A 26,918-nucleotide genomic window follows, 5' to 3' on the forward strand; every position below is an offset into this window, starting at 1 on the left:
GTAGAACTGGTGGTAGGTGCATGTATGGGATGTGAGGATAGCCCTTTTTAGCGCTAATCCTCACGTCCCTGCTATCTTTTTGAAAACTTTATTGGCCTAATATGTAAATTTTGTAAAGCGGCCACTGGGGCGTGGAGTAGCTGGAGATGAGGCTACACGTTGCGGCTACTCCACGCCCCAGTAGCCTCTTTACTCCTCCTGCCCTGAGATCTTCGGCGCACAGCTCCTCTTAGCTGTGCCCCCTTGTCCTACAAACAGGTGTTCGGCGCATGCGCAGAGCCCAGGCCCGAGCCTGCGTGGCCGCAGCTCCGAGGCCGGAGATACTGCACTTGCACAGAACTCCGGCTTCTTGGACGAGGGTGCGCAGCCACAAGGAGCTGCGCACCGAAGATCTCAGGGTAGGAGGAGCAAAGAGGCTACTGGGGCGTGGAGTAGCCGCAACGTGTAGCCTCATCTCCAGCTACTCCACGCCCCAGTAGCCGCTTTACAAATTTGACATATTAGGGCAATAAAGTTTTCAAAAAGATAGCGGGGACGTGAGGATTAGCGCTAAAAAGGGCTATCCTCACATCCCATACATGCACCTACCACCCGTTATACCTTTATAGGTAGATTTGTGGTGGTAGGTTCCCTTTAATGGACTTGGTTCTAGGTGTATAGGTGACCTTTATAGGAGTATATTCACACACAGCAGAAATCTCCATATCCTCTCTTTAGGGTGCGTTCACATTTTCAGTTTTTAATGTCCAACCAGGAGTGGAGTGAAAAAAGAGGAGCAGCAGCTTCTCTCAATGATTTGTCCTCACCCATCATGATCCACACTTGCTGTTGGCTTTGGAAACTGCTTATGAAAACCTGAATGTGTGAACACTTAGACTTTGTATAAGAAATTACAAAACTACTGTAAAAAGAATTGGGGTTACAGATTGGGGTAACTACAGCCAAAACTGCTTTTTGGGGTCATTCCCAACTTATAGTTTGGTTGGGACCTAACCCATAGGACCCTCACCAATCTTGCATATGGATTGGCTACCAAGCTTTTCCTTCTACAGGGACACTGTGAGGCGGATGTCACAGGAGATCAGTTCTGTAGCCTATTCATCCAAGCGTTTAGTTTCCCCTTCTCTTCATGGTATCTTACCACTTTATGAGATGGTAATAACCTCCTTAAAGATAGTCTACCACCAGGATGCACTGTATGCAAATGAGCCTGAGGGGCTCCAGGCTCCATAGGTGTTAATAGAGCACAGAGCCCCTCAGACTCATTTGCATACAGTCTGTCATCCTGGTGGTAAACATCCTTTAAGGAGTTGTATAACAGGGACTTGTTTGTCAAAGGTTAGTAGTATTCCGGCTACATTATTGCCCTATCACCCCTTGTGGATATGTGGGCGGAGCTGTTACTATTCTATTAGGTTCACATCCTTCACATTTAGGCTCAAGTCTCCTATTACGTTCTTCATTTTGCAACCATGGCGAAAACCTTATCAGATGCCATCTCTCTGCGTATCTATAAGAGCGCTCAGTGTCCTTATATTATTAACTAGGTGTGTGTTGAAGGTCACAATGACACATGTCTTCCGAGTGGATATATGACTGGGATACAAGGCCACACACTTGGGAGGATGACTTATTCACTGATAGACAATCGGCTCTGCCGAGTGCCACCTATGTCCAACACAATGATCGGGCATGTTGGAATCCAGCTGCCTGATCCTAATTTCCATTATTTGCTGTTGGGGCTGAGGTATACACATTAGTTGATCAGCCAGTCCTGTCCAAATTGTCTGGGTCAACCATTCTGTATCTAATCTATGGCCAGCGACATCCCTGTAACAAGTGATGCTCTGCTCTGCACCTCAGTAAGTGGAGGTAATGGTCTGCAATTGTAATGAAGTGAATATACTCTGATACATTAATTGTTACACCTCTCTCAGCAATCGGGGATTTCCAATTATCCCATTTATTCATTTAGGGTATGTGGACATAGGCATGTAACATGCTGTCACTTTGTAATCTCCCTGTTGCATGTAGTATTGGTTATAATCTTGATTTATGTTGTATATTACTCTGTCAGCACTGAGAATATTTCTAGATTTTTTTAGGCCACAGATCTTTGGTTTAAAGGGAGTCCTGCATCTCTTCCAAGTATTACAATCTGTTGGCAACATTTTGTAGAGAAAAACACCACCGTTCCCAACATATCTTTTATTATTTCTGTCCGTTAGTGTTTCTGAGAAATCTTCCGTTAAATCCATATGTTAATGAGGCAGTTAGGTCATATTCTTAGCCCCCAGAACCCTCTCCATCAGATAAGCAGGACCCATGAGTACCACATGTCTCATTAATATATGGATTAAACTGAGAATATCTTAGAAAATTACATGATGAGAAAAATTATAGATATGTTGAAAATCCCACTTAAAGGAAATCTGCCATCAAAATCAAGCATGATAAAGGGGACGCCTGATCCAGGCACCATGACTTTTATTTGTTATCCAAGGCTTTCTTCCTGCTAAAAATCTACTTTCAAACTTATGCTAATTGGTGTTGTTACAGATCCCCTCTGTGCTGCAGATTCACAAGCTGTTACACTGTGCAGGAGCACTTCCCCGCTCGCTGTGCGCTGAAAGTTGCTGTGCTGCAGTGAGATTACTAAGGCAAAGGGAGGGGAAATAATAAGAGAGCAAAGGGTAGGGAGATGGTGTAACAGCTTGTTCAGCTGCAACACAGAGGGGCTGTGGTCACACCTCCAGGAGCCCTTTTGGCTCATTAGCATAATTTTAAAAAGTTGGTTTTAGAAGGAAGAAGGCCATGGATAACACGTATAAGAAGATTACCAGTTACGCTGCCTGAACCTGAGTAATGTCCCTGAGTTATCATGATGGATTTTGATGGTAGATTTCCTTTCATTTCTCTACAATATACTACTAGCAAAATGGTGTCGCTGATAGATCTCCTGTAATGTCCTGGGTTCAGCTGAAAAGTTTATTTTAAATTACTTAGGTATCATGTCGGTGTCTCTGTGCGGATAGTAGTCGGCTGCTATAACCTGTAGTCAAAGATTCCTAGGGCGAAGGTGCAGATTATAAAGAAGGGTTTGGCGTCCTCAGTCCTGTTAGAGGTCCAGCTTCTAGGGTCAGCACTTCAGAGAATCTAATATTAGGGAACTGTTCCATCTGCAGTTTTATCTGGAGGCTGAGCAGGTAGAAGTGTCTCCTGTGATAGATCTTTGCCCTGTGTCCTGCTGATTCATTCCCAGCCCCTGCCCCAGTGTATCGTCTCTCCGAACTTATGTATGAACCTTCCCCAGGTCTGCGCCCAGATAACGGGGCAATGCACTGTGACCATTTCTAAAGAAGTAATTGCCTTTCATAGGCCATATAGAAATATGCATATGGTCTTCAATGATGATCAAGCACAAAAGATGAGTAAACCGCGTGGCACAAACTGGCATCAACCCTGGCGCGGCCGGGCTGTAGAGGTATAGAGAGCTGATGTACCGGATAGTCATAGGTGGGTTGGTCAAACAGTTTTACCATTAATGTTGTAGGTGATTAATTAGCAAGTGCATATAGTGTCCTAATATTACATGGTCAATGTCACCATTTTACACCTCTAAACTACTAGCCCCCTATGGCTCGGATATGAAATCCATAGGGCTAGGATATGTCCTTTTCTAGACTTCCCTTTTTATGTGAAATTTTTGTCAGTTTACCTCACTTTACCTTACTAGTCATGTAAAGATGAGCAGAGTCATGTTTTACCTGGGAACAGTCAAGTTTAGTTGCTACAGCAGGGGGGGGGGGGTTGTCACGCCTTTATCTTCTGTTCTAAAGCACCTAGAAACATGCATTGAAGGTGATCCTCATCTTTCATATCATTAGAACTGAAGATGGAAGCTTCCGAGGTGACATTCCACCTCCATTCTCTAAAAGTGACTCGTCTCGGGGGGGGGGGGGGGAGTGACTCTCTTCTGTTCATTTGCATATGACTTTGAAAATGGTTTTTCTTTGGGTAAACGTGTGAGAATTTACATAAATGAGGGAATTCTATGAATGTACCGAAGTTCATTCCTTTCTATTTCACGTTCCATTTTTAACCCAATTCTGTCTTTTTCTCAAATGTCTGCTGCAAATTTTGCACCAAAACAGCAACAAAAACTACAGGTGTCTGCAGCCTAGGAGAGGATTATATATGCAGCACATTGCGTTCTGGTCCACCCCGTGTATATTATCTTGTAGTAACGCGGGATGAGTCAGTGTAAGGTGCGGCACCCGCTCGCCTCATGTTATCGGATAACACGTGGGCTGGATCTGGTTGTACGCTGCGCGTGCTTGGAGTATGCATTGCAGGTCATTGATTTACCAAAGGTCAATACTCTGCAGCATAAGTGACACTTTATAGCAAGAAAATGGATTGTGAGCTTTTTTGTTTTGTTCTGTAATTGTTTGGGTTTTCCATGGAATTTCACAATATTGTATCTGTATTATTAAAGCATTGGGATGTTATCTGTTCATCTGTATGATAAACCTGTATTTCCCAGCCGCACCTAATGAAGGCTATAGTCTTGTACGTTCATGTCATGCTGGAAATGTGACTGCTCAGTAATGTCTTAATGTCAGTAATGTCCGGAGTATCCCGGATGATGGATACAACGTATGTTATTGACTGTGCAGAGTGGGGTCTGTATTCTCGCTGCCCCTCACAAGCCTCACACACTCCTACCTAGATGTCATCCATGTGCTATCCATGGATTCAAAGGATAACACACTGAGAAATTCATCTCTATGAGCTCACACACTATGGATTGCATCATTACATTGACAGCCGGCAGCCGTTTCAGTATAATCTGCTTCAACTTTGACTTGTATCGGGTGTTTCCAGCAGTAGGACAAAGGTTCTGCAACACGTTGGTGTGAAACTAGGTGAAAGAACACCCAGGGCACAGGTGGAGGACGTGTTTCCTAGAGGGCGTGCTCCAATGTGACCGCCCCTTTAACTCGCTCTTCCGTCTGTCACTCTGTGCTGATCCTTTCTATGTAGCATTTTCTCCAAATATATTAGAATGAAACAAATCGGATTCACATTACCTACAAGGACCCACAAAGGTCGGGGGGCATTCTTTACAGTCCTGCTTAATTGAAGACACATTAAAGCTAAAAATATTGACAACCAAAATATTTGTTAGATAAACGGAGAATGGAAATGGAAGCATACGGCTCCTTCTTCTGTAGTGTCGCTGCAGCTTGGCTCCTATTTATATAAATAGAGGTGATCTGCAGTTCCCCTGTCTGACCACTACACAGAGGCAGAAGCTGTCTGGTTCTTATCCCTTTTACTGTTTATCATGAAATCAGATCTGTGGGGGTGCTGGATGTTGTGTCCCCATCATCCAGCACCTATTCCTGCAAGACATGGCTTTAAAGGTGTTGACAAATTATAAAAAAAAACTTTAATAGGGTAGGAGTAGAAGACCCTAATAGGGTCACCCATACCATACATGATGTGTTTTATTCTTATCTTGGATATTTATGGTAGATTGAAAGGCTGGTTGTTGATTCTGCATCTGGGACTTAGACATCTCTAGTATATTATCACCTGGATTCTTTTGGGGGATACATTTGGTTCCTATAAGTGGGACCGTAATCTATCAGATATTTATGGTGCATCCTGTGCGGGTTAGAAATGAGACAAAGACGTGATATGTACAAAACTTGTTTATTAATATTTGATTTCTCTTTTGCAGGAAGAAAAATGGAAGGACACCAGCACAGAATAATGAGGCGAGTGTCCTTCTTCTATAGAGAAGTCTTCTTTCTGATTTATGCTTCACTGCTGAGAAATGTATTGGGGAAGAGGCTTGTCTGCTGCGGCCATGTAGATTGTGTGCACACAGGATGGCTGACCACCCTCACTGCTGATGTACAGAGGGGAAGGAGCAATATTTGGTAGTGGCTATAAAGAATCAAAAGCCTGACCTGTTGAAATCAAGTGTCTCATACACATTTAAAAAATAGGGGATCGGTCAGCAGATATAACTATACAAAACTGCAAACTGCAGCTTAGTCCTCAGTGCTCCTGGATACATTCCTGCTACTCCACTCTGTGTCTGTGGTTGTATGCTTTGGATTAAATCCTGGTAGTGATAGGTTCCCATAGAGCCCTAGTAACTGACACCTTTCTTTTAGCTAAAAATTATTCCCCTGAGATTCCCATTTATTCAACTTTATAGTTTTACCTGGTATCTAAGCATGGCTACAGCAAGTCAGGGTAGATGTGGTTACTGATACTGCCCCTTAAAGTTGAGCAGTATGACAGTACGGCCCTTAGACCAATACATGTTGTTATACAGCCCTGGCCTAAATCTTAAGACCAGGACTAGATCAGGAATGTAAAGGAAATGTCATAACTTTTACATTTATGTTTGTGGAGTTGGTCATTTTACCACTGCACACTTTTGTTTATGGTGTCTGTAGCAGCAGGACTGTGAAACGTGACCAGGTTTAAAACCAGCTCTGTGGCATTGCTGTTCTGCAGTGCTCTGGGAGGGTCTTTTTCAGCCTGAAGTGCTTTCTACATTGTGCAGCTTCCCACCTTTCCTTCTGCTCTGAGTAACTGGTGAAGTATTTAATGCTAGAGCTCTTACTAATAGCTTAGGGGAGGACTGTGGAACCGCTCAGCACAGGGAGCTGAAAGCTCCTCAGTCTAAAAGATTCGCCCAGAGCTGTAGACCAGGATTAAAAGGGGTGTCCCATGCGTCATTAACACTTAGCAATCTGATTGTTATCCCAATCCTGTGGATGAGTCTGACTGCTTGGACCGAATGACCCTAAACACACAGAAAACAGCCCCCTGTAGTTCACAATTATGGGGGTTCTCTTCTCTAGATAAATGAAACCGGGGCTCCATGCATCCTGCAGCTGCATTCATTCCTATGGGATCATTGGAAATTTCAGAGTGCACTGCTTGGAAACTTCCAGCACTCCCATAGACAGGACAAATGCTCATTACTTGCCATTGTGGAAAAAAAAAAGATCAAATTCTTATTTTAATAGCTTTTTTTAACATAAAAACTTCTTCTGTTTCTACAGAGAGATGGAAAAAAGGAGAAAGCGGTGGTGGACCACGTTTTCTTTGCCAGGATTGGCCGCATCCTGAGAATATTAGTCCCTAAGGCGTTCTCTAGAGAGGTGGGTGTCTGATGCCTTGTACAGTGGTGTAGCCTCTGCTGCTTTGTGCTGTGACTTGTCACTAGATGCCTGTATATCTGTGTGTTACAGAGCGGATATCTGACGCTGATAGCCGTCACCCTGGTCGCCCGCACGTACTGTGACATTTGGATGATTCAGAATGGGACTTTTATTGAAAGGTATTTGTGATCCGGTATCATTCTCTGGACTTCATGCAGTTGTTGGGGGATCTTATGCTTTCCTGGCATCCGTCACTGCATATATTCAGCATGATATCACAAAAGAGATTCTCTTTTTTATGATAACACTGCTTACTGTGATCTCTTCACTCCATATCAATCACGACAACATACATAGCACAGTGGCCGTGCCTGATATTACAGCTCAATTTCATGTTCCTTAGAGGACCTGACACCCCAAAAAAAAGGCACTAGGAGCTGCTTACTAAATGGACAATCTCCTAGCGCTACCCCATAGTTAGCAGTGATAAACTGCTAGCTTTATCGGGACCCTTCGATAAAGCTAGGAAACACTGCCGCACTCTAAATTAGGAACGCTGGACAGAGCTCACAGTGGTCCGGCGTATTCATGAGGGTGCGGTCCGAGGCACTGCTTCTTTACCAGACCACCCCACGCCATAGGCTGGCTAACGGGCTTCATTCGGCAGTCACCGCCTCCTAGTCCAGCCCCCTTGAATATGCCGGACCGCTGTGAGCTTGGTACAGTGTTCATATTGTACGGCGCTGCAGTGTCTACTAACTTTATCAGAGGATACCGATAAAGCTAGCAGTTTCAGTGATAAAACTGGGGTAGCGTTAAAGTAAGCAGCTGCCTGTGCATTTTTTGGGTGACAGGTCCTCTTTAAAGGGACTGAGCTGCCATTGGGCTATGTGGCCAACTAAAAGTCACATAGCCAGTCTGTGGAGCAGAAGCAGCCATCATTGGTGTGTCCTGCAGATCACATAAATAATAGTGTGGAAGAAATCCTGTTTTCCAGTTATATCTATGGTTCTGCTGGCATGGGCTAATGGGTGGGCAGCTCCTGCTAGTTCTCTGTAACACCGGGCACCTAAGTAGAACTGCAGTCCCTGTTGTGCCAATACCAGGTAAACCCAGGAGTCTGACCCCTCACAAAGGCAAAGCTCATGACTGATGCTTAAGTCAAACCAAGGACCCTGTATCCATATGGATGGTTAAAGGAAATCTACCATCAAAATCCAGTAAACAGAAAGAGAAGGACAATTCGTCCTGAGGGATGGTGTGCTCAGGTGTTTAAAACTCCAAATTGAGCATAGTAGATGGAGAGAGCCACAGCACCGAAGCAGTAAAAATTCAAAGAAGCCTTAATTAGTGCATCATCCAGGCATAAAAAAGCAACGTTTTGATTCCAATTTGAATCTTGAGAAAGACTAATAAAGACTTCTTCGAATTTTTACTGTTTCGGTGCTGTGGTTCTCTCCATCTACTATACCATCAAAATCCATCATCATGAACCAGGGATACTTGGGCCTCATGCACATGAATGTATGAAAATGGCCGTATATAGATGTAGCCTACGGCCTCATTCATTACAATGGGCAATGAGGCCATCCATTGTAATGGCCGTATTGTGCAACGTACCGTACTGTCGGCGAGACATAAATTGTTTTCTCATGTATTTCCATTCTGAACGCCCTATAGAATTCTATGGGAACATATAAAATACAGATTGCAAACAGTTGTGCACCGTACACTGCCGTATATACGTGCAGTACCCTGGGAGACCAGAACCAGTGGGAGGTGCATTCTGTAAGCCATCTATCATTTGCCGGCCCACTGTGTTTTATGAGGCTATGTTACAGATATGCTGCCATACATGCTCATATGGGTGAAAAATGTCCTATATTTACAGCCAAAATACATCTATTTATACACAGAACAGGAAAAAAGATAGTCTTGCTCATGAGGCTTTTCTCAGATCACCGTGGTAATCTTCTTATATTTGTTATCCATAGTCGCCTCCCTTCTATAATTATGTTAATGAATCAAAAGGGTTCTGTGTTACCAATATGTGCTATAGCTTGTCCGGCTGTTCTGTTACACTGAATGTTTTCACACTCCCACTGTAGGAGATTACAGCAAGCAAAGGGGGGGGGGGCGTAGGGAGGGTGCGACAGTGAAACAGCCTGTGAAGCTGCAGCACAGAGGGAGTCTGGTAATGCCTCGAGAGCCCTTCTGGCTTATTAGCATAATTTTAAAAGTTGATTTTACAAGGAGGGAGGTTATGGATTTTTGTCCTTCTGCAGCGGTTCCTTTTTGTTGCCATTATTCTTTATACAACTTTACAGCTGAAAATGCCCAATTGAAACCTCTTTCATCTGCATTTTTGTGGATGACTTTTATTTATTCCCTATAAACCAGTAAGAAATCCTTTCTGTTGCTTTGGTTGCAGCGGAATCATAAGCAGAGATCCGGCCATTTTCCAGGAATACTTTTTCCAGTATATCGCTGCTATTCCACTGGTAACACTTTGTGGAAATACTCCAACTTTTTGGAGCATGGCCTTTGCTTTGTGGAGTTCTGCTAAGCCGTGAAGCATGCAAAGTGTAGATGGCATACGGCTTGTAAATAACTAGCGCCTTCCTTCAAAATAATGTAAATTCAATTTTGTTTTATTGCAAAATTTGGGATCTTGTGTGCCCATTCAGCATGAGAGATTTCAGTAGCATCGTAACAATATGTGTCACCACAGATCTGTAGAGTCTCCTTAGAAATGTTCTTTTACCCATAGGCCAGGCTTTACATGTGTCTGTTCTTTTTTTACTGTATGTTGTATGTTATTAACGCTTTGTGCATGTGATGGTTTGCAGCGCAATCATTGGCCGTAGCAGAAAAGACTTTAAGAAATATCTGTTCAACTTTATCGCTGCCATGCCGGCCGTAAGTGTCTTCTCTTCATATTGATTTTGTTGCAATGTTTCATATATTAATCTTTGCTAAATTCCTTAAATTCTGACGGTAGGGGTTATGGTTAGGATGTAGAATAGGACCCCCTCCCCAAATCTTGAGTATAAAGGGAACTTCAGCCTTTTCCCTGAGATTCAATATCCAAAAGGGAACTTGAGCATAAGGCCTAAAACCCATGAGCGCGTCTAATGGGACCGAGCTGACAAGCTGAGCTTTTGGGTTGGGCATTCTGGCACACGATGAGAATTTGATGCAAGTTAGTCACATGAGACCTGCACATAGGTTTTAGGCCTAACTGGTAAACACTGACGATCCACATCGCTTTGGGATTTTCCAGGTAAAATTGAAAAAGGAAATTGAAGACATTATCCTCATTTTGGTTCCAAATTGTGAAACCCGAATCGGACAGTTTTCTCTGTATAGTGACTGAATATGTAGTAAAGCTGCAGTTACCTGACCAGGCCACTATACAGAGAATGGTGCTGTCTGTCTTTATTCCATTCTATAGGATGAATGTCATTGAGGTTATATCCTTATAATGGGTCATCCGTGTTTTTGGCCTGGAAAACGCCTTGTGGCAACATTCTATATATATTCCGTAATTTCTTATCATGGGAACTCTTCTAAAATTGGAAAGTAAAAATCAATTGCTCAGTTTTGACAATCTTTGCTTGCTGTCAGTTATTGGCAATTTTATTTGCATTCAGGGGTTAAATGTATGTGCAGGTATTCCCCAATTTAAGAACCCTTGGCTTAAAGACGACCCCCAGTTACAGACGGACCTCGCTGCCCACTGTGACCTCTGGTGAAGCGCTCTAGATGCTTTACTTTTGTCCCAGTCTGCAATGAAGCTTTACCATTAAAGGGGTTGTCCGGCTGTTTTTAAAATTCTGCAGGAGGGCTGGGGAGGGATTTTTAAAAACAAAAAAAAAACAAAGCTGTACTCTCCTCCTCCGGTGTCCCATGGGGGGAAGCTGTGCTGAGTTTGGCATCAGGCCGACCATGCCCACCTGTCCCTATATCACAGCGCCTGATAGAGAGCTAGGAATAGCAACAGAGGTGGCATGACAGGCCAGAAGCCGAACTCGACACAGCTTCCGTGCCCCTGTGAACAAATGGGGGCACAGTACAGCGGGGCACCAGAGGACGGGAGTGCAGTCCCTCCCCAGCCCCTGATATTAAGATCTAACCTGACATCATACACATGCTGTCTGGAAAACCTCTCTCCTTCATCTCTTCACATCCTATAGCAGATATCGCTTTACTGATTTCAGCAATATAAGTACTTTTCCTCTCACCCCTCCCGAACAAGAAGTGATGTTCGTTTTGCTACCCAAGATGCTAAGTAGGCTCTAATCCTGTCTGCTCGAATCTCAGGACGGCACACCTATCCATCTACCGAAAGGGGGTTATGCTGCTACAACAAGTTATCCCCACTCTCCAGGATAGGAGGCAACTTGTTGATCATGGGGGCCCAACTACTGGGACCACAAGGACCACACGAACAGTGGTTCCTTATACCTCAAATGAATGTAGTGGCAGGTTGGACATGCACACCATCGCTCCATTCACTATCTATGTTACTGATGGAAGCGGTGGAGTACTGTAGATCTTTTTATTTTATATAAAAATAAAAAACATAACAATACAAACCAAACATAAATCACAATATATACAAAATATATACAATATCTTACCTGCTGGTCCAGCCACATTCACACCTAGCAAAAACAATAACTTACAATACACCAAAATGAATAAACACCAAATACCACAACCCCCACCCAACCGATTATCACATCCTAAACCAAACCAATAACCAACGACAATCCACACCCCCAAATAAACATAAATGACTATAAATATACATAAACCCACCCCACACCCTCCAATAAGAAACCACCCCTCACCCATTTTTTTTTTAATATATACTCGTGTATAAGCCGAGTTTTTCACCACAAAAAATGTGCTGAAAAACGTCCCCTCGGCTTATACACGAGTCAATACAGCAGTCAGTCAATAAAAATTACTTTAAAAAAAAAAAACTTGTATACTCACCCTCCGGTGGCCCTGATGTCTGCACGGCTCGTCTTCAGGCTTCTGTGCCCGTCTTCTTTCTTCTGCTCGGCGCCACCATTGTTTTTCTCCCGGGCGGCGCCTAGCATGACGTCAGCAGCGGCGCGTCACACTAGGCGCCGGCCCGGGAGAGAGCAATGGTGGCGCCCCGCAGAAGAAGGAAGACGGGCACAGAAGCCTGAAGACAAGCCGTGCAGACAACGGGGGAGCAGCGCTGCGCATCGGGGCCACCGGAGGGTGAGTATATAAGTTTATTTATTTATTTTTTTATGCTGGGGTGGCTGTGTACTACACGGGGCAGGCTGGGCTGGGCTGTATACTACACGGGGCAGGCTTGGCTGTATACTACACTGGGAAGGCTGGGGTGCTGTATACTACTGGGGGCAAGCTGTATACTACTGGGGGCATGCTATATACTACTGGGGGCAAGCTGTATACTACATGGGGGGGGCAAGCTGTATACTGCATGGGGGCAGGCTGGCTGTATACTACATGGGGGCAGGCTGGCTGTATACTACATGGGGGCAGGCTGGCTGTATACTACATGGGGGCAGGCTGGCTGTATACTACATGGGGGCAGGCTGGCTGTATACTACATGGGGGCAGGCTGGCTGTATACTACATGGGGGCAGGCTGGCTGTATACTACATGGGGGCAGGCTGGCTGTATACTACATGGGGGCAGGCTGGCTGTATACTACATGGGGGCAGGCTGGCTGTATACTACATGGGGGCAGGCTGGCTGTATACTACATGGGGGCAGGCTGGCTGTATACTACATGGGGGCAGGCTGGCTGTATACTACATGGGGGCAGGCTGGCTGTATACTACATGGGGGCAGGCTGGCTGTATACTACATGGGGGCAGGCTGGCTGTATACTACATGGGGGCAGGCTGGCTGTATACTACATGGGGGCAGGCTGGCTGTATACTACATGGGGGCAGGCTGGCTGTATACTACATGGGGGCAGGCTGGCTGTATACTACATGGGGGCAGGCTGGCTGTATACTACATGGGGGCAGGCTGGCTGTATACTACATGGGGGCAGGCTGGCTGTATACTACATGGGGGCAGGCTGGCTGTATACTACATGGGGGCAGGCTGGCTGTATACTACATGGGGGCAGGCTGGCTGTATACTACATGGGGGCAGGCTGGCTGTATACTACTGGGGGCAGGCTGGCTGTATACTACTGGGGGCAGGCTGGCTGTATACTACTGGGGGCAAGCTGGGCTGGGCTGTATACTACTGGGGGCAGGCTGGGCTGGGCTGTATACTACTGGGGGCAGGCTGGACTGGCTGTATACTACTGGGGGCAGGCTGGACTGGCTGTATACTACTGGGGGCAAGCTGGGCTGGGCTGTATACTACTGGGGGCAAGCTGGGCTGTATACTACTGGGGGCAGGCTGTATACTGTTGGGGTCTGTGACCAATGCATTTCCCACCCTCGGCTTATACTCGAGTCAATAGGTTTCCCAGTTTTTGGTGATAAAATTAGGGGCCTCGGCTTATACTCGGGTCGGCTTATACTCGGGTATATACGGTAATAACAAACACATAATACACATAACACTACTGTACTCCCCATCTCTGTCATCGCTCTGGAGCAGCAGACACAAGTGCTTTATTCCTTTTAGGGACATATTGGACCCCTGTTTTCATGAACCAGCACTAGGATCCCCACCGAATTCTCCAGTGGATAGTTAAAGGTTTTAGAACTTTTTTTTTTTTTTTTTTTTTTTTTTTTTTTAAGAGAAAGACAATTTGTGTCAGAATTGGTGTACCTTTGTGCTACCAAAATAATAGTAGTATGTAGGTGTGCTTGGGCAGATGCATATGGATTTCTAACCCCGTTCTGATGATGGAAACATTTCTATACCAAATGTCCCATAATGTGAATACACCCTAAAATGATGTTGCCTGTTTGCAGATCTCGCTGGTGAATAACTTCTTAAAATTTGGTCTGAATGAGCTGAAGTTGTGTTTCCGGGAGCGCCTGACCAAGTACCTTTATGATGAGTACCTGAAGTAAGTACCTACCCGGAGTCGGTCCTGTACGGGTCCATCTACGTGCTATAACACACAGTTATATACTATAGATCACCACCTGTTATATGTGGGTGCTTTATAATTGGGTTTTCCAAAATTGCTGCAATGTTTTTTTTTTTTTTTTTGTTTTTATTTTCATTTTTTTTATTTGTATGAAGATCCTTCACTTATTATAAAATGGGAAACCTGGATAACCGGATAGCAAATGCTGATCAGCTCCTTACACAGGACGTGGAGAAATTCTGCAACAGTGTGGTGGACCTGTACTCCAACCTGAGCAAGGTGAGTGCACACTGTGTCCCATCTACAGAGGCTGGGACACATCTATCATGTATTTGACCCTACCCTGTGGTTGTGAGGACCTACATACTATTCTTGAGAATACCCCTCTAGCCCCTGTTTGGATAAAACAGGATCTGATCTAGTGCCATAGAGATAACTGGTGTGCCACAGCATATGTATGACTTCTCCATTAGAACAGGAGACACAGGACTACCCCCCTCATCATTGACTTCTCCTATCACCCTGTATACGTGTATTTTGCAACAAACTTTCTCTATAGGACATGGTGCTGTATTACGCTTTTTTTTTGCTTTGAAATGATAGCACTGTATTCAATCCATTTGGTGGAGTGTAGAGAAATGTATGTGCTCAAAGGGAATTCGTTACTACGATTTACCTACCGAAACTAACTGCTGTGTAATGTAGGGCCCCACCCCATTCCTTTGTTTTTATTTTCTAGCTGCCTCTTCGTACCAAAAATTAACATTAGAAATATGCAAATGAGACTGAAGTGCTTTGAGGATGTTAGCAGAGCACTTCAGGACAGCAATAACAATGCCCCCTGCTACACTTCCATCACCAAGCACCTTCTCTCATCCTTCCCCCTGTGGCTATGTCACTCCTGGGTCCTGGGACTTGGTGTCCTGAGGTGCTCTGCCTAAGCACTACGGCCTAATTTGCATATTTTTAAAGTGCAGTTTTGGTAAAGTGAGCGTAAAGCCTCTTTTGGTGTGGATACACATGTAAAGCAAGATGCTTACTGTTAGGGTAGTACTTGTCAGGAAGGAGCTGTAAGTGTATTTGGCAGTGAATAGTCATGTATAGGTTGCCTCCCTTCTTCCCTGACCAGTAAGTTGGGAAGTGATTAGTGCTGCCACCTTGTGGTAATCTGAAAGAAGGTGAGATTTTTGGTGTTGTCTCCTAAAGCTGCCAGGAACTGACCATCTGTTCTCCTTGGATACCTATTAGGATAACAAGGTTAGGCAAGGTTTACATATCTGCTCGTGATTTCTGATATTCTCCTTTATGGAAAAGAATAACGGAAATGAGATGCTGATAGTAACGCAGCAGCACACATTGTTTTTTTCCGTTCTAATAAGAGAAGCGTGATGGAAGGGATCCTTCAATGTCTTCTGGATTATTGTTGTTGGTAAGTGGAAGGGCTTCTGTTTACCATCATTATGTAATTTCCATCATTCTCCACCATAATAGAGAACCTGGGATGTTAATCTGGACTGAAATGCATCACAGCATCTGACCTGTGTTTATAAGCTGTTTTAACCCATTGTTGGCCACGAGTCTTATATTTATATCATTCTGTGTTTCAGCCATTCTTGGACATTGTCTTGTACATCTTCAAGCTGACAAGTGCCATTGGAGCTCAGGTAAGTAGCCCCCGGTGCTGTTGTCTTATCCACGTAGCACGTGCGTCACTGTCACTAATACTCATGGTGCCCTCTTTCCTTAGGGGCCAGCGAGCATGATGGCTTATCTGCTTGTCTCAGGACTTTTCCTTACACGCCTCAGGAGACCCATTGGTAAAATGACTATTACCGAACAGAGATATGAAGGGGAATACAGATACGTCAACTCACGGCTCATTACCAATAGGTAATCTTCATCTTTGTTGCTAAGAAACGCTGTATTTTTGTTTTAGTTAACCCTATAGAGGCCTGATGTTTCCCTATTGTGAAAAAGTCTAACCATCTTCAGGGTAGACAATGTGTTGCCTTTATGAGAAGATGAGCTTTAATAATGTCTGTACTGTGTGGGTGGACTTTATATATGTTTCCATACACAAATAATATTATAGTACAATATAATAGTATAACTTCACTGTGCACTTGCTGGGTGTATTACTCCGACTCCTAGTGCAGAAACCAAGTGATGAGTTTAATGCGCCTCAATGGGTTAATCTCTAGATAAATTGTGTTTTTGTTTTTAGTTTTTTTTTATTAGTAATGGTTGGTGTGTATTTTAATCTGAAACCTCCTTTATTTGAACTCTTGCTCTGTCAAAGGGGTTTTATGCTCTGCAGCATCTCCCTTTCAAGAGAACCTGTCTTAGCCCTGTGATGCATAGGAAGTTATTGCTACTGGCAGCCTCTACCACCTATAGGTAATTTACACTTTTTTTTTTCCTTTAGTGAAGAAATTGCCTTCTACAATGGAAACAAGAGGGAAAAACTGACCATCCACTCCGCTTTTAACAAACTGGTAAGAAAACATAATAAAACTGCAAAGTTATTGTTGTTTATAAAATTCATAAGATTAGAACTTGCCAATTGTGAAAATGTATGTGTGTAGCAAAAGCAGCAGAAGTTTGCAGTTGCTGATGTACGGTGCAGGGTAGCAGAAAGTAAAACTTCATCCAATTACTTTTACTTTGTTTCCAACAGGTGGAACATTTGCATAAATTTATTTTATTCCGATTTTCCATGGGCTTTGTAGACAACATTATTGCAAAATGTAAGTAACTATCTGCATACGGTGGTGTTCGTTCTTTTTATTAATGGATTCAATTAGTTGTCACAGGCCTTAACCCTCCAAAAACTACATTTACTGAAAATCTTAGGAAGCATTGCCGCTGCGCTGGCTCTCTCCATGCCTGTAAACCTAAAGTGTAACTATAAAGTTATGATTTCACCAAATTCTTATGTGATTCCCCCTTTAAAAACAAAGAGAATGATGCCCATATTGTGCTGCTCGCCATTTTCTTTCTATATGACAATATAGAAGCTGAAGCTTTGTCCTGCTTATTCATGGATCTCCTGCACAGCCATATCTGCCAGTGCTTGAGTGACGCCCATGTAATAATCCAAAATGCAGAGCTCTAGTTCCTCGTGCTGGCCACCCCTCCCCTAGCAGTGTGTGGTGAGGGCAGAGTACAGGATACAGTCTGGAATGGAGGTCGGTTACTTGTGTAATTGTGGCCTAAAGAGACAGATTCAGACCTATGGATGAAGCTTCTGGTTTAGTGACTAGTGTTAAGGTCAAATTCGCCCAGAAAAACAAAATGTATAAAGTATTGCCCCCCATCACTACACTGTCCCTCTCCATGCCTATAGACTTAAACATTCAGGGAGACCATTATCCTACATCGGTGCTCGTTTGGCAGTAGGGGATATGCCTGTTGCACTCCCACCATGCAATACCAATTGAAGTATATAGGATCCAAAAATAAATCTTACTTCGTAATAGTCAATTCATTATAAACAATATACAAACTTTATTAATTGGCCATCAAGAAAACAAGGTTAAAAACACACATTAAAAACCACAAAACAAAAGATGTGGCGATGGTCAATAGTATTACAGTACATGATAAATACTATCCAGTTATCAAACATATAACAATATATACAATTTGGCTGTAACCAGTTATATTACCCACCAGGGTGTTGCATGTAGCCAAAGTTGTCTGAACCAGTAAAATAAGACCACAGCCACAGCACCCAGTGATGATTTCCCCTATGAATTTAGAGTTATTTAGAGTTTGGGGCTGGAAAACCCCAAAACTTCCATGAAATGTTTTAGGTATTTACATGATACATTTTTTTTTTTTTGCAGATCTTGCTACAGTTGTCGGTTATCTGGTTGTCAGCCGTCCATTCCTCACACCCAATCACCCACGACATGTGAACAGCACCCATGCCGAGCTCCTGGAGGTGAGTGATGTCCTCATTCGAGACCGTCTGTCTGTGTGGTTATTCCTCTGTCTCACTGCTTGTCTTTCTCCGAAAGGATTACTACCAGAGCGGAAGGATGCTGCTGAGGATGTCCCAAGCACTTGGAAGGATTGTGCTGGCAGGACGGGAGATGACCAGGCTGGCAGGGTACGGTCTCATACATAATCTATAGAAATGGATAGCTGTAATCTACATATCCACCTACATCTAGGAAAGTTGTGGATTGTTCTAGGGCTAAAACCCCCATGTGTGGCCTCTCCCTGAAATTTGACCATGTGGTGGCCACACATAATAGACCGAACACTTTTCTAGGGATGGAAGTCCAAACACCATAGTTCTGTATTGTGCAGGGAGTCTCTATCTCCCCTTGGAACAACCAGACATCAGTTATATCTGTACAATGAGGGATAGTGTTTGGTCCGTCCACCACACAATCCTGCATCTTCTCTCTATATCGTCTTTTCCATCATGCTCTCAGCACGGTTGTTTAAGTTCTGTTCCATCCTGTGATTTTTAAGCAAACATATTGTATAGCAATATCTTAAAGGGATCAAAAATTGGGCACAGTATAGAGCTTCATTGTGTACTCCATGGACTGCTATAAGGTTTCTGATCAGGAACTATGGTGGATAAAACACGGAAGTATAAATCTGATAAGAGGAACTTGGCAGAACTGGGGATCATAGCCGAGATCCCCACAATGTGATATTTATATCAATATCATAATGAATATATAAATATCATTAATGACAAAACCTTCTAAGCCCACAAAGCTGGAACTGCATTTTGTCTGGATGCATAAACCTGAGGCCCATTAATAAGGATTGGACTTGTGCAGATGCCCCGAGCACCAGAAAATGACCTTGTCGGCCTGACTGTCCAGCATACACTTTCTATAGTCTTAATTTCCGATTAGACAAGATGCTTCTCCAAATATTTCTATTCTGTGCTAGGACTGTTAATTTGATACTGACCGCCCACAATTTCTCCTGCTCCCGTGCTGTTGGTGGCAGCAGGACGGGTCTATGAATGTCAGGCAGCCGGAGACCGTAGGGAGAAGGTAGAAGCGTTTTATTACTGTTTCTGCCTTATCCTTTCTTCACTGCATAGCACTAAAGTAGTGCTTACTAATAGATCCAGGCACCATGACTTAGGTCATCTTATTTTATTTGATATCCATGGCGTCTTTCCTTCAACTTTTTTTAAATTTTGCTAAATTTAGCCCCTCGGTACTGTAGCTTTATAGGCTGTTACAATGAGCAGCACAGGTCTTTCCTCCCCCACTTCCTGCAGCTGTTAGATTACACAGGCAAAGGGGGGGAGGGAGAGAGCAGGAGGGGGTGGGGTGAGACATGTACTGCTCAATATAACAGCCGGTAAATCTGCAGAACGGAGGGGCTCTGGTAACGCTCATTAGCATACATTTATACATTATTTTTTCAAAATATGTCGTGGATAACGAATGTAAGAAGATGATCACAGTCACAATGCCTGGGTCTATGAGTAAGTGTCCCTGGTTTATCCCCCAGTTTGGTACTTTTTGCATGAATTAAACTCCTATCTTCCCTTTCTAGATTCACAGCCAGGATCACAGAGCTCATGCAGGTGCTGAAAGAACTGAATCAAGGGAAATATGAGCGGACAATGATTTCTCAACAGGAAAAAGGTGAATGTTTGTCGGTGTTGTAATGGATACATGACATGTGTAGACGCCTGGATTGATGGCACATTTCTTTGTTATTGCAGAGACCGAAAATCGCCCCAGTATTCCCTTAATCCCTGGAAGTGGAAAAGTCATCAACGCTGACAACATCATCAAGTAGGTTTTGAGCAGATCCTATCTCCGCTTACAGCTGCAATGAGGAGAACGGCGCGGCATGTTATTGACCACAATGGTTTCCCAAGGATGGGGAAGGCCGCTATGTCGTAATCCAGGCAGGAAATGTCAGATTATGTTACTGGAATAGCTGAGCAAGTTTCTACATTAGTGGTCGCATGTAACTGAGCGGTAACCAGGACTGCAGGTTATTCCTCTACTATAAACTATGGAGGCTTTTAGGAATCATATGTGCTGGTTTAGGTTACAGAATTCAGACCAAGGTATGAATATTATGCTGTGGTGTCATAGTGTACTGTAGTGTTAGGCCCCATGCACATGGCGTATATAGCGGCCATATGCCAACCGTACACACCGCAGTTGGCGTATGCCCACCATAGAAGTGCATGGCTTGTCACCATACCATACTGTTGCCGGAAAAAAGTTAAAGCATCGTTTACCATACGTATGGCTGGCTGCACAGCTCCCTGGCTCCCTGTGAAGGATGGAGGGAAGAGGAGCGCTCCCCTTTTCCAGCGGGGTGTATGCTATACGTTTGTGTGCATGAAATCTTACGCAGTACTACAGTGTGTACAGGGGGGCAATAGTCATATACATAAATTGAGGGAGATTTATCAGAATTATCAGGCAAAACTGTTCTAGTTGCCCAGAGATACCAATCAGAGCTCAGCTTTAATTTTTTAAACAGCTGTGGAAAAATGAAAGCTGAGCTCCGATTGGTTCCAATGGGGGACTAGAACAAATTTGCTCTCAGACATTTCTGATAGATTTCCCCCATTATATCTTTTTTTGTTTTTATTTTATAATAGGTTATTTTTCTGTTATAAGACACATGCATAAGTCCTGATGCGTTTGTAAATCTTTTGTATTATTAGGTTTGAACATGTCCCCCTAGCAACACCAAATGGTGATATTTTAATCCGAGACCTTAATTTTGAGGTAAGTAATGTCCCCCTGAAAGGTTATTTGTATATTCATTGACATATAGTGCAGTAATGGATGTGATGTATTTGTACTGCAGTAATGTGCGTGACCACCTTTATCTGCTGGTTTTGGGGGTTTGTTTATTATAGTATTTTTGGACATAGGGAAAAGTTTGAATGTGTCTTGTTGTTTTGTACAGGTGAGATCTGGTACCAATGTACTTGTCTGTGGGCCAAACGGTTGTGGAAAGAGTTCCCTGTTCCGTGTATTAGGAGAGGTGAGTTTACTCCTAGTTGAGACGTCTCTTAGTACACTTTTCTACACTAATACTTTCTTTTCATGTTAGATTTTGATACCACTTGAAGTCCCTAATCCCCAAATTCTTAACGGTAACATAACTGTGTAGCCCCCCGACCTGTAGTCATATGGCCAAGTTTGGTCCGACATACTTTGTCCGTGTGTCAGCTGGATGCCAGGTACAGCATGTCTATTCTGTGCAGCTATAATGGACCTGCGCCAAAAAAATAGTCAGACCAGCCTTGGCTATGGTGTCTGATGGAGTGAATTAGGAATCCGATATGTCGGTTATTTAGTGCAGACATATGTCCTCCATGGATGGAGAAGTCTCAAGGTAGAGCAGATGGGCAACTAGCAGAACACCAGTGTTAGTTTATTTGGTATATGACATTATTAAGAGGTTTTCGCATTAACAATATCATTTTCATGTCTCTCCATTATGGGAACAGGAAAAGTAAAATCATGATGGGGTCTGATCTATCGAATCATGACACAAACAGATGCTTGTGCTTCTCCTGAAAGCCCATATTTTACTTGTCTGTAATAACAATCATCTTTACCTATATAGCGCCATCAAATTCTGTAGCGCTTTACAGAACATATACAAATTAAAAAAGGCAATAATAACAGTAATAATAATAAGTCATATGAAACAGTTGTAGTGAGATAAATGCTAAAATATTAGTATTATAAAATATAACTATCCTTACTAAATCTGTTTTTTTTTTTTAATTTCAATAGTTATGGCCACTTTTTGGGGGATCTCTTACCAAACCTGAACGGGGAAAGCTATTTTACGTTCCTCAGGTAAAGTTTCATTCCCATTTATTATTTCATACTTTGATAATTGTAAGGATATAAAAAGGTCAACTTTTTTTTTTACATTTATCTAATTTTCCTAACACAGAGACCGTATATGACACTTGGGACATTACGAGACCAAGTCATCTATCCGGACACACAAGAAGATCAGAAACGCAAAGGCATACCTGATAAGGTAAGAAGAATTCATTGCTAATAAATGTTTGTGCTGTTCTCTCCCCCTATGAGTCAGTTCACACTTGTGTTTCCATTGTGAGTTGTGTGTTTTTTTTGTTTTTTTTTTGTTTTTTTAGCCAGTGGTGGAAAGAAGGTCCTAAAAATGTTTTCTAGGATACTGGATTTGTTGCAAACAGCCGTAGAAAACAATGGCTCGGTCAGGTTTCCGTCATAGTCCAGGAATCACAGATGAGAAAAACACCAGTGTAAAAGTGGCCTAACTCTGTTTAATTTGATTGATCTTTTGTGTCTAATCTTTTTCCTACAGGTACTGAAGGACTATCTGGATAATGTCCAGTTGGGGCAGATCCTTGACCGCGAGGGTGGCTGGGATAGTGTCCAGGACTGGATGGATGTTCTCAGCGGTGGAGAGAAGCAAAGAATGGCGGTATGTTATAAATGCTCTTCTTCTTCTTCTGTGTCTTCTCTTCTGTAGGACAGGTTGGTTGTGTTGCGACGTGCAAATTTTCACGTTTTCACCAGCACCACTTACCTACCTTTTTTTGTAGGAGAAACAAAATCAACATTATGGTTACCCACAGCCAGGACTTGCATCCTCCCCAGATGTGGCCATATGCATAAGGCACAATCTATCGCCTAATGTATTTGATCTGATCTTCTTAGGCCTCATGCACATGAAGGAATGCTTGCCCAAGCCGTAAGTGCAGGAGGGAGGAGGGTTGAGTGCTCCTCACCCGTCCCCTCTACATTGAAAGCCCTGCGGCCGCACAGTAAAAGGGGCAAAATATAGGACAACTCCTATATTTTCAGCGGCAGCCATCCTACTAGGTCACAGTTTTGGTGAGACACTGAGTGCACACTGGGTGCCATGTCTCCAAATCACTTGGCCCCCATACGGCTGTGTGCATGGGACCTAAGTAGTACCTCTATATTTTACTGCACACCTGGACTCGTGGTGATGTGGACCTGTTATAACATTGCAGAGATGAAAGTATAATTCTCTGTCACTTGAACTGCCCTGAAAGTGACGCTATTTGAAGAATGACAGCTATTGCTTACTTGTGTCCATTATTGTAAGGTAATGTTTTATGAGGATACCGTCCTTGTCATTTCAGATGGCGCGGTTATTTTACCATAAGCCTCAGTTTGCAATCTTGGATGAGTGCACGAGCGCGGTCAGTGTGGATGTGGAAGGTTACATTTACAACCACTGTAGGAAGGTAAGTGGACATAGACAGAGGCTAGTGTCCTGGACACAGTCATACAACGTGTACATTAATAAATGTAAGGTATAACCTCATCACTGAGGACATGGTCAATTCAGAAGGAATGATCTCATAATTGTCAGAATTTACAATGTCCCCCATGTGGCATCGAATCTAACTGGCAGCTTCATTCTGACTGGCAACTTACTAGCAGAGGTGCACTTCTCCATTTAAAGGGATTTTCCAAATATTTTAGTAAATGTGGCTAATTGCAGGGAATGAGCTAAAGGGAGACAATTGGCTTTCAATACACATCATGAGTGATAAGGTTACATAGGGCACTTTAAATCCTGCATCTTTTCACAAAATCTTATAGTTTGTAATAAACACATCTCCTTCTTTCCTAGGTCGGAATAACTCTCTTCACTGTGTCACACAGAAAGTCCCTGTGGAAACACCATGAGGTATATACAAGTTATAGCAAATGTGCAAAATATATAGCCATAGACTGTAATGCTTATTCCTCCACCGCTTCTTAACAGTGAAATTGTCCCTCAACCCATCATATAAAGCTGTGATCTGTCCATGTGAAGCATGAGTGGCTGCCATTCACATGTATTTGAATAGAGGTACTAATGGCTGGCCACGGCTTTCATCGACAGAATCGGCCGGTCACATGGAGCCACAGAATGAGACCGGGATGAGATGGACTCTTTAAAACAATCTTTACAATTCTACAATTTATGGATCTGTTGGTTGATATACATTTTCCATTTTGAAAGGGAAAGCAGAATAATAATGGAGTCTGCTAGAGGGGTTCACAAGGGCTATAAGGTTGATGGTCCACCCTGTATCATAGGCAAATCAATTTGATATTGGTTGGGGTCTGATTTTCACAACTTTTCTGATAGGAGGCCACAGTTCTGCATTCATTGGGGCACTAGTATTGTATTATTCCCTACAAAATGGTATCTTATAACCCAAACTCAAAAGATAATACACATCACATTATTGCCAAGTATAGACCATTTTTATTAAATGCAAAATTACAAGCATATCATGTCAATATTAATTCTTAATAGGTCTTGAAGACCAAATTCACAAGCAATGGTGGTGGTCCTGGTCCACAATATATAAATTTAAGTACACAACGTTAGGAAGGATTATAGATCAATGTCAGATCATAGTGCCCATAGTGGCAAAATCCACTTTGTATATAAATAACATCATTATATACAGCACGTCAGCTGGGGTGTTAAGGGGTGCATCACTGTATTTCTTATGTATTTCAGTCTGTGATGCATAAGAACATATGGTGTTGTGAGTTCAAGGAACCAAGTAAGGGTCTGTTGTACTTCAATTTGCTCCTAGAAGGCCCTGTCTTGGTCTTGCAAAGACACTTTTGTAACACAGAAACACACACCACCAAACTTTTTAACACCCTGGCGTAGGTGCATATACTCCCCAAAGGAGCAACAAATCTAAAAATGTGCAGAAAGGAAAGAAAAAAGTAAAAATAAAGATGCATGTCCCACATCCTCTGGTATTGCAACTCTATAGTATTTAGGCAATATCCTGGTCCGATCCCACAGATTGTACACATTGCACAGGACAGGAGTCCTTGCATCTTACAGAAATATGATGCAAGGACTCCCTGTCTGCTGACCACACAGCCTCGCTGGCACTGTAACAGTTTATACAGTATTTTTGTGCAGTTTGTAGGATTGAACTGAACATACAGGTGAGTTTCCTTGGGTTTGTCCACAACTGGCCTTAGGCATGTGGATAGAGGCAGCTACCTCTTAAAAACATTTTTTTTTAAATTTGCCACTACCGGAATACACATAGGCCTGAATATTCCATTAGGTCCACAACAATTCAGATTGTCCATGTATTTTACTTACTCAGCGAGTCATTCATATAGATGTTCTGCTGTGTTCCTGTGCAGCAGCCATTGTAGGGTCATGTCTTATTGCCAGTAAAATCGTCTCTTGCCCAAAGCCGGATGGGAAGCCAGACCCTTGGTGATTTCCTTGGAAGTTTCCGCCGGAAAGATGGTTGTCCTGCCCTGATTCTAATCCATGATTGAAGGCTGCAGATGCTAGTATCAGTAAGAGCTATGTGTATGTTGCCCTTATGGATATGTCTCTTCTTCTTGCAGTACTACCTCCACATGGATGGACGCGGCAACTACGAGTTCAAGCCAATTACTGAAGAAACCATTGAGTTTGGATCTTAAAGTAACATAGCCGAGAACCGACTCAAGGAAAAATAAAACTATGACCTAGTTTTCTTTTTCTTAGCAGATTTTTGACTAATTTTAAGTAATTGGAGTCTAATAAGTTAATGTAATTATTAACACTACTGTACAAAGGTACAATGAAAGTCCTCCATGAGGTGCAAATCAGCCGATCTGATCACTCTGCAAAAATCAATTCCTCAGTTTTTCTTGGCAGTTTCCAAGAAGGAGTGAAAGATCTTATCCCGTAGTTTGCTCTGGTCTTAAGGACTAAGGGAAAGTACTGTTGGCCCGTTCCTGTGCTTCCTCTCTAAGCATTGACTGCTCTGTAGTCTGGGACTAGAGGGGCTTCATGTGGTTGCAGTAAAATACGTCCTTTTTTTATTGTTTTAAATTCATCTCAGGTTATATTTTGAGATAATGCAGAAAAAATGGACAAGATGCACTTAAATTATAGGATTTATTATGTTCTCTTGTTATAACGATGCCAAAAGCATGACAGAGATTCCAACCGGGGGATGACACTGGCTGGCGATGGCTTTGCCGGGTTGTAATGTCTGCTAGGCAGGCACCGCACGTCCCCGAGGACTGGGCCAGTATCCACCAGGCAGGCGTAGGCTACGTGTATACCACTGGATATGTCTAGACTGATGCTTTCCGTCTCTAATTTTATATGTAACCGATTTACACGTCCCACGTGCAGATTTCAGTGTATTTTTCCGATACTTTCCATGTGATTTATTATAACCTTATTAACTTAAGATAGTAGCTATGCTGTATAACAGGAGATCACTGAGCAGGGTGATAGACCATTTATTGTGTACATGACTTGGAGGGTAAGGGCATTAACTGGATATGTATGACATTGGACTATGACGCACACAGGCATGCACTGAGTAATGCAATAAATGGGATCTGTGTAAATCCTCAGCCCTGTGTCTCCTTCATTACATGCACATTCCATACTGGACGTTCACCTTTATTATTGAGATAAATTACAAGGTTGTACACGTTAGATTCTTATTTTGCTGACCTGTTGGGGATATAATGTATAGGAGGGCCGCATAACATTCCTCCGAAAGTAGTTTTCAGGAAGTGCAGGATCTTCCCTTGGATTTCAACATTCCCCGTCATTTTTGTTTTTAAGACCACCAGGATGAAGTTTTGTAAACCAGTCACACT

At 43.0% G+C, this 26,918-nt stretch overlaps 1 protein-coding gene across 2 annotated transcripts in view; it reads left to right on the plus strand.

Moving 5' to 3' along the window:
* The window catches only part of ABCD3 (ATP binding cassette subfamily D member 3), a 31,073-nt gene extending 4,407 nt beyond the window's left edge, over nucleotides 1-26,666 (plus strand). The window contains exons 2-23 of one of the 2 annotated variants that reach the window (XM_072128860.1): nucleotides 5,750-5,786; nucleotides 7,095-7,193; nucleotides 7,284-7,372; nucleotides 9,625-9,694; nucleotides 14,147-14,244; nucleotides 14,424-14,547; nucleotides 15,876-15,932; nucleotides 16,016-16,158; nucleotides 16,694-16,763; nucleotides 16,946-17,015; nucleotides 18,117-18,214; nucleotides 18,291-18,382; nucleotides 19,810-19,901; nucleotides 19,982-20,054; nucleotides 20,948-21,011; nucleotides 21,196-21,273; nucleotides 22,035-22,100; nucleotides 22,201-22,290; nucleotides 22,600-22,719; nucleotides 23,408-23,512; nucleotides 23,905-23,961; nucleotides 25,659-26,666. In XM_072128860.1, coding sequence (XP_071984961.1) covers nucleotides 5,750-5,786; nucleotides 7,095-7,193; nucleotides 7,284-7,372; nucleotides 9,625-9,694; nucleotides 14,147-14,244; nucleotides 14,424-14,547; nucleotides 15,876-15,932; nucleotides 16,016-16,158; nucleotides 16,694-16,763; nucleotides 16,946-17,015; nucleotides 18,117-18,214; nucleotides 18,291-18,382; nucleotides 19,810-19,901; nucleotides 19,982-20,054; nucleotides 20,948-21,011; nucleotides 21,196-21,273; nucleotides 22,035-22,100; nucleotides 22,201-22,290; nucleotides 22,600-22,719; nucleotides 23,408-23,512; nucleotides 23,905-23,961; nucleotides 25,659-25,736 — 1,870 coding nt within the window. In that variant the 3' untranslated portion in view covers nucleotides 25,737-26,666. Of the gene's footprint in view, nucleotides 1-5,749; nucleotides 5,787-7,094; nucleotides 7,194-7,283; nucleotides 7,373-9,624; nucleotides 9,695-10,042; nucleotides 10,113-14,146; nucleotides 14,245-14,423; nucleotides 14,548-15,875; nucleotides 15,933-16,015; nucleotides 16,159-16,693; nucleotides 16,764-16,945; nucleotides 17,016-18,116; nucleotides 18,215-18,290; nucleotides 18,383-19,809; nucleotides 19,902-19,981; nucleotides 20,055-20,947; nucleotides 21,012-21,195; nucleotides 21,274-22,034; nucleotides 22,101-22,200; nucleotides 22,291-22,599; nucleotides 22,720-23,407; nucleotides 23,513-23,904; nucleotides 23,962-25,658 lie in introns of both variants that reach the window. The other variant, XM_072128859.1, reaches the window with a different exon arrangement.
* The last annotated feature ends 252 nt before the right edge of the window (nucleotides 26,667-26,918 follow it).

This window comes from Engystomops pustulosus, chromosome 10, assembly GCF_040894005.1.
Source record: "Engystomops pustulosus chromosome 10, aEngPut4.maternal, whole genome shotgun sequence".
NCBI lineage: Eukaryota > Metazoa > Chordata > Amphibia > Anura > Leptodactylidae > Engystomops > Engystomops pustulosus.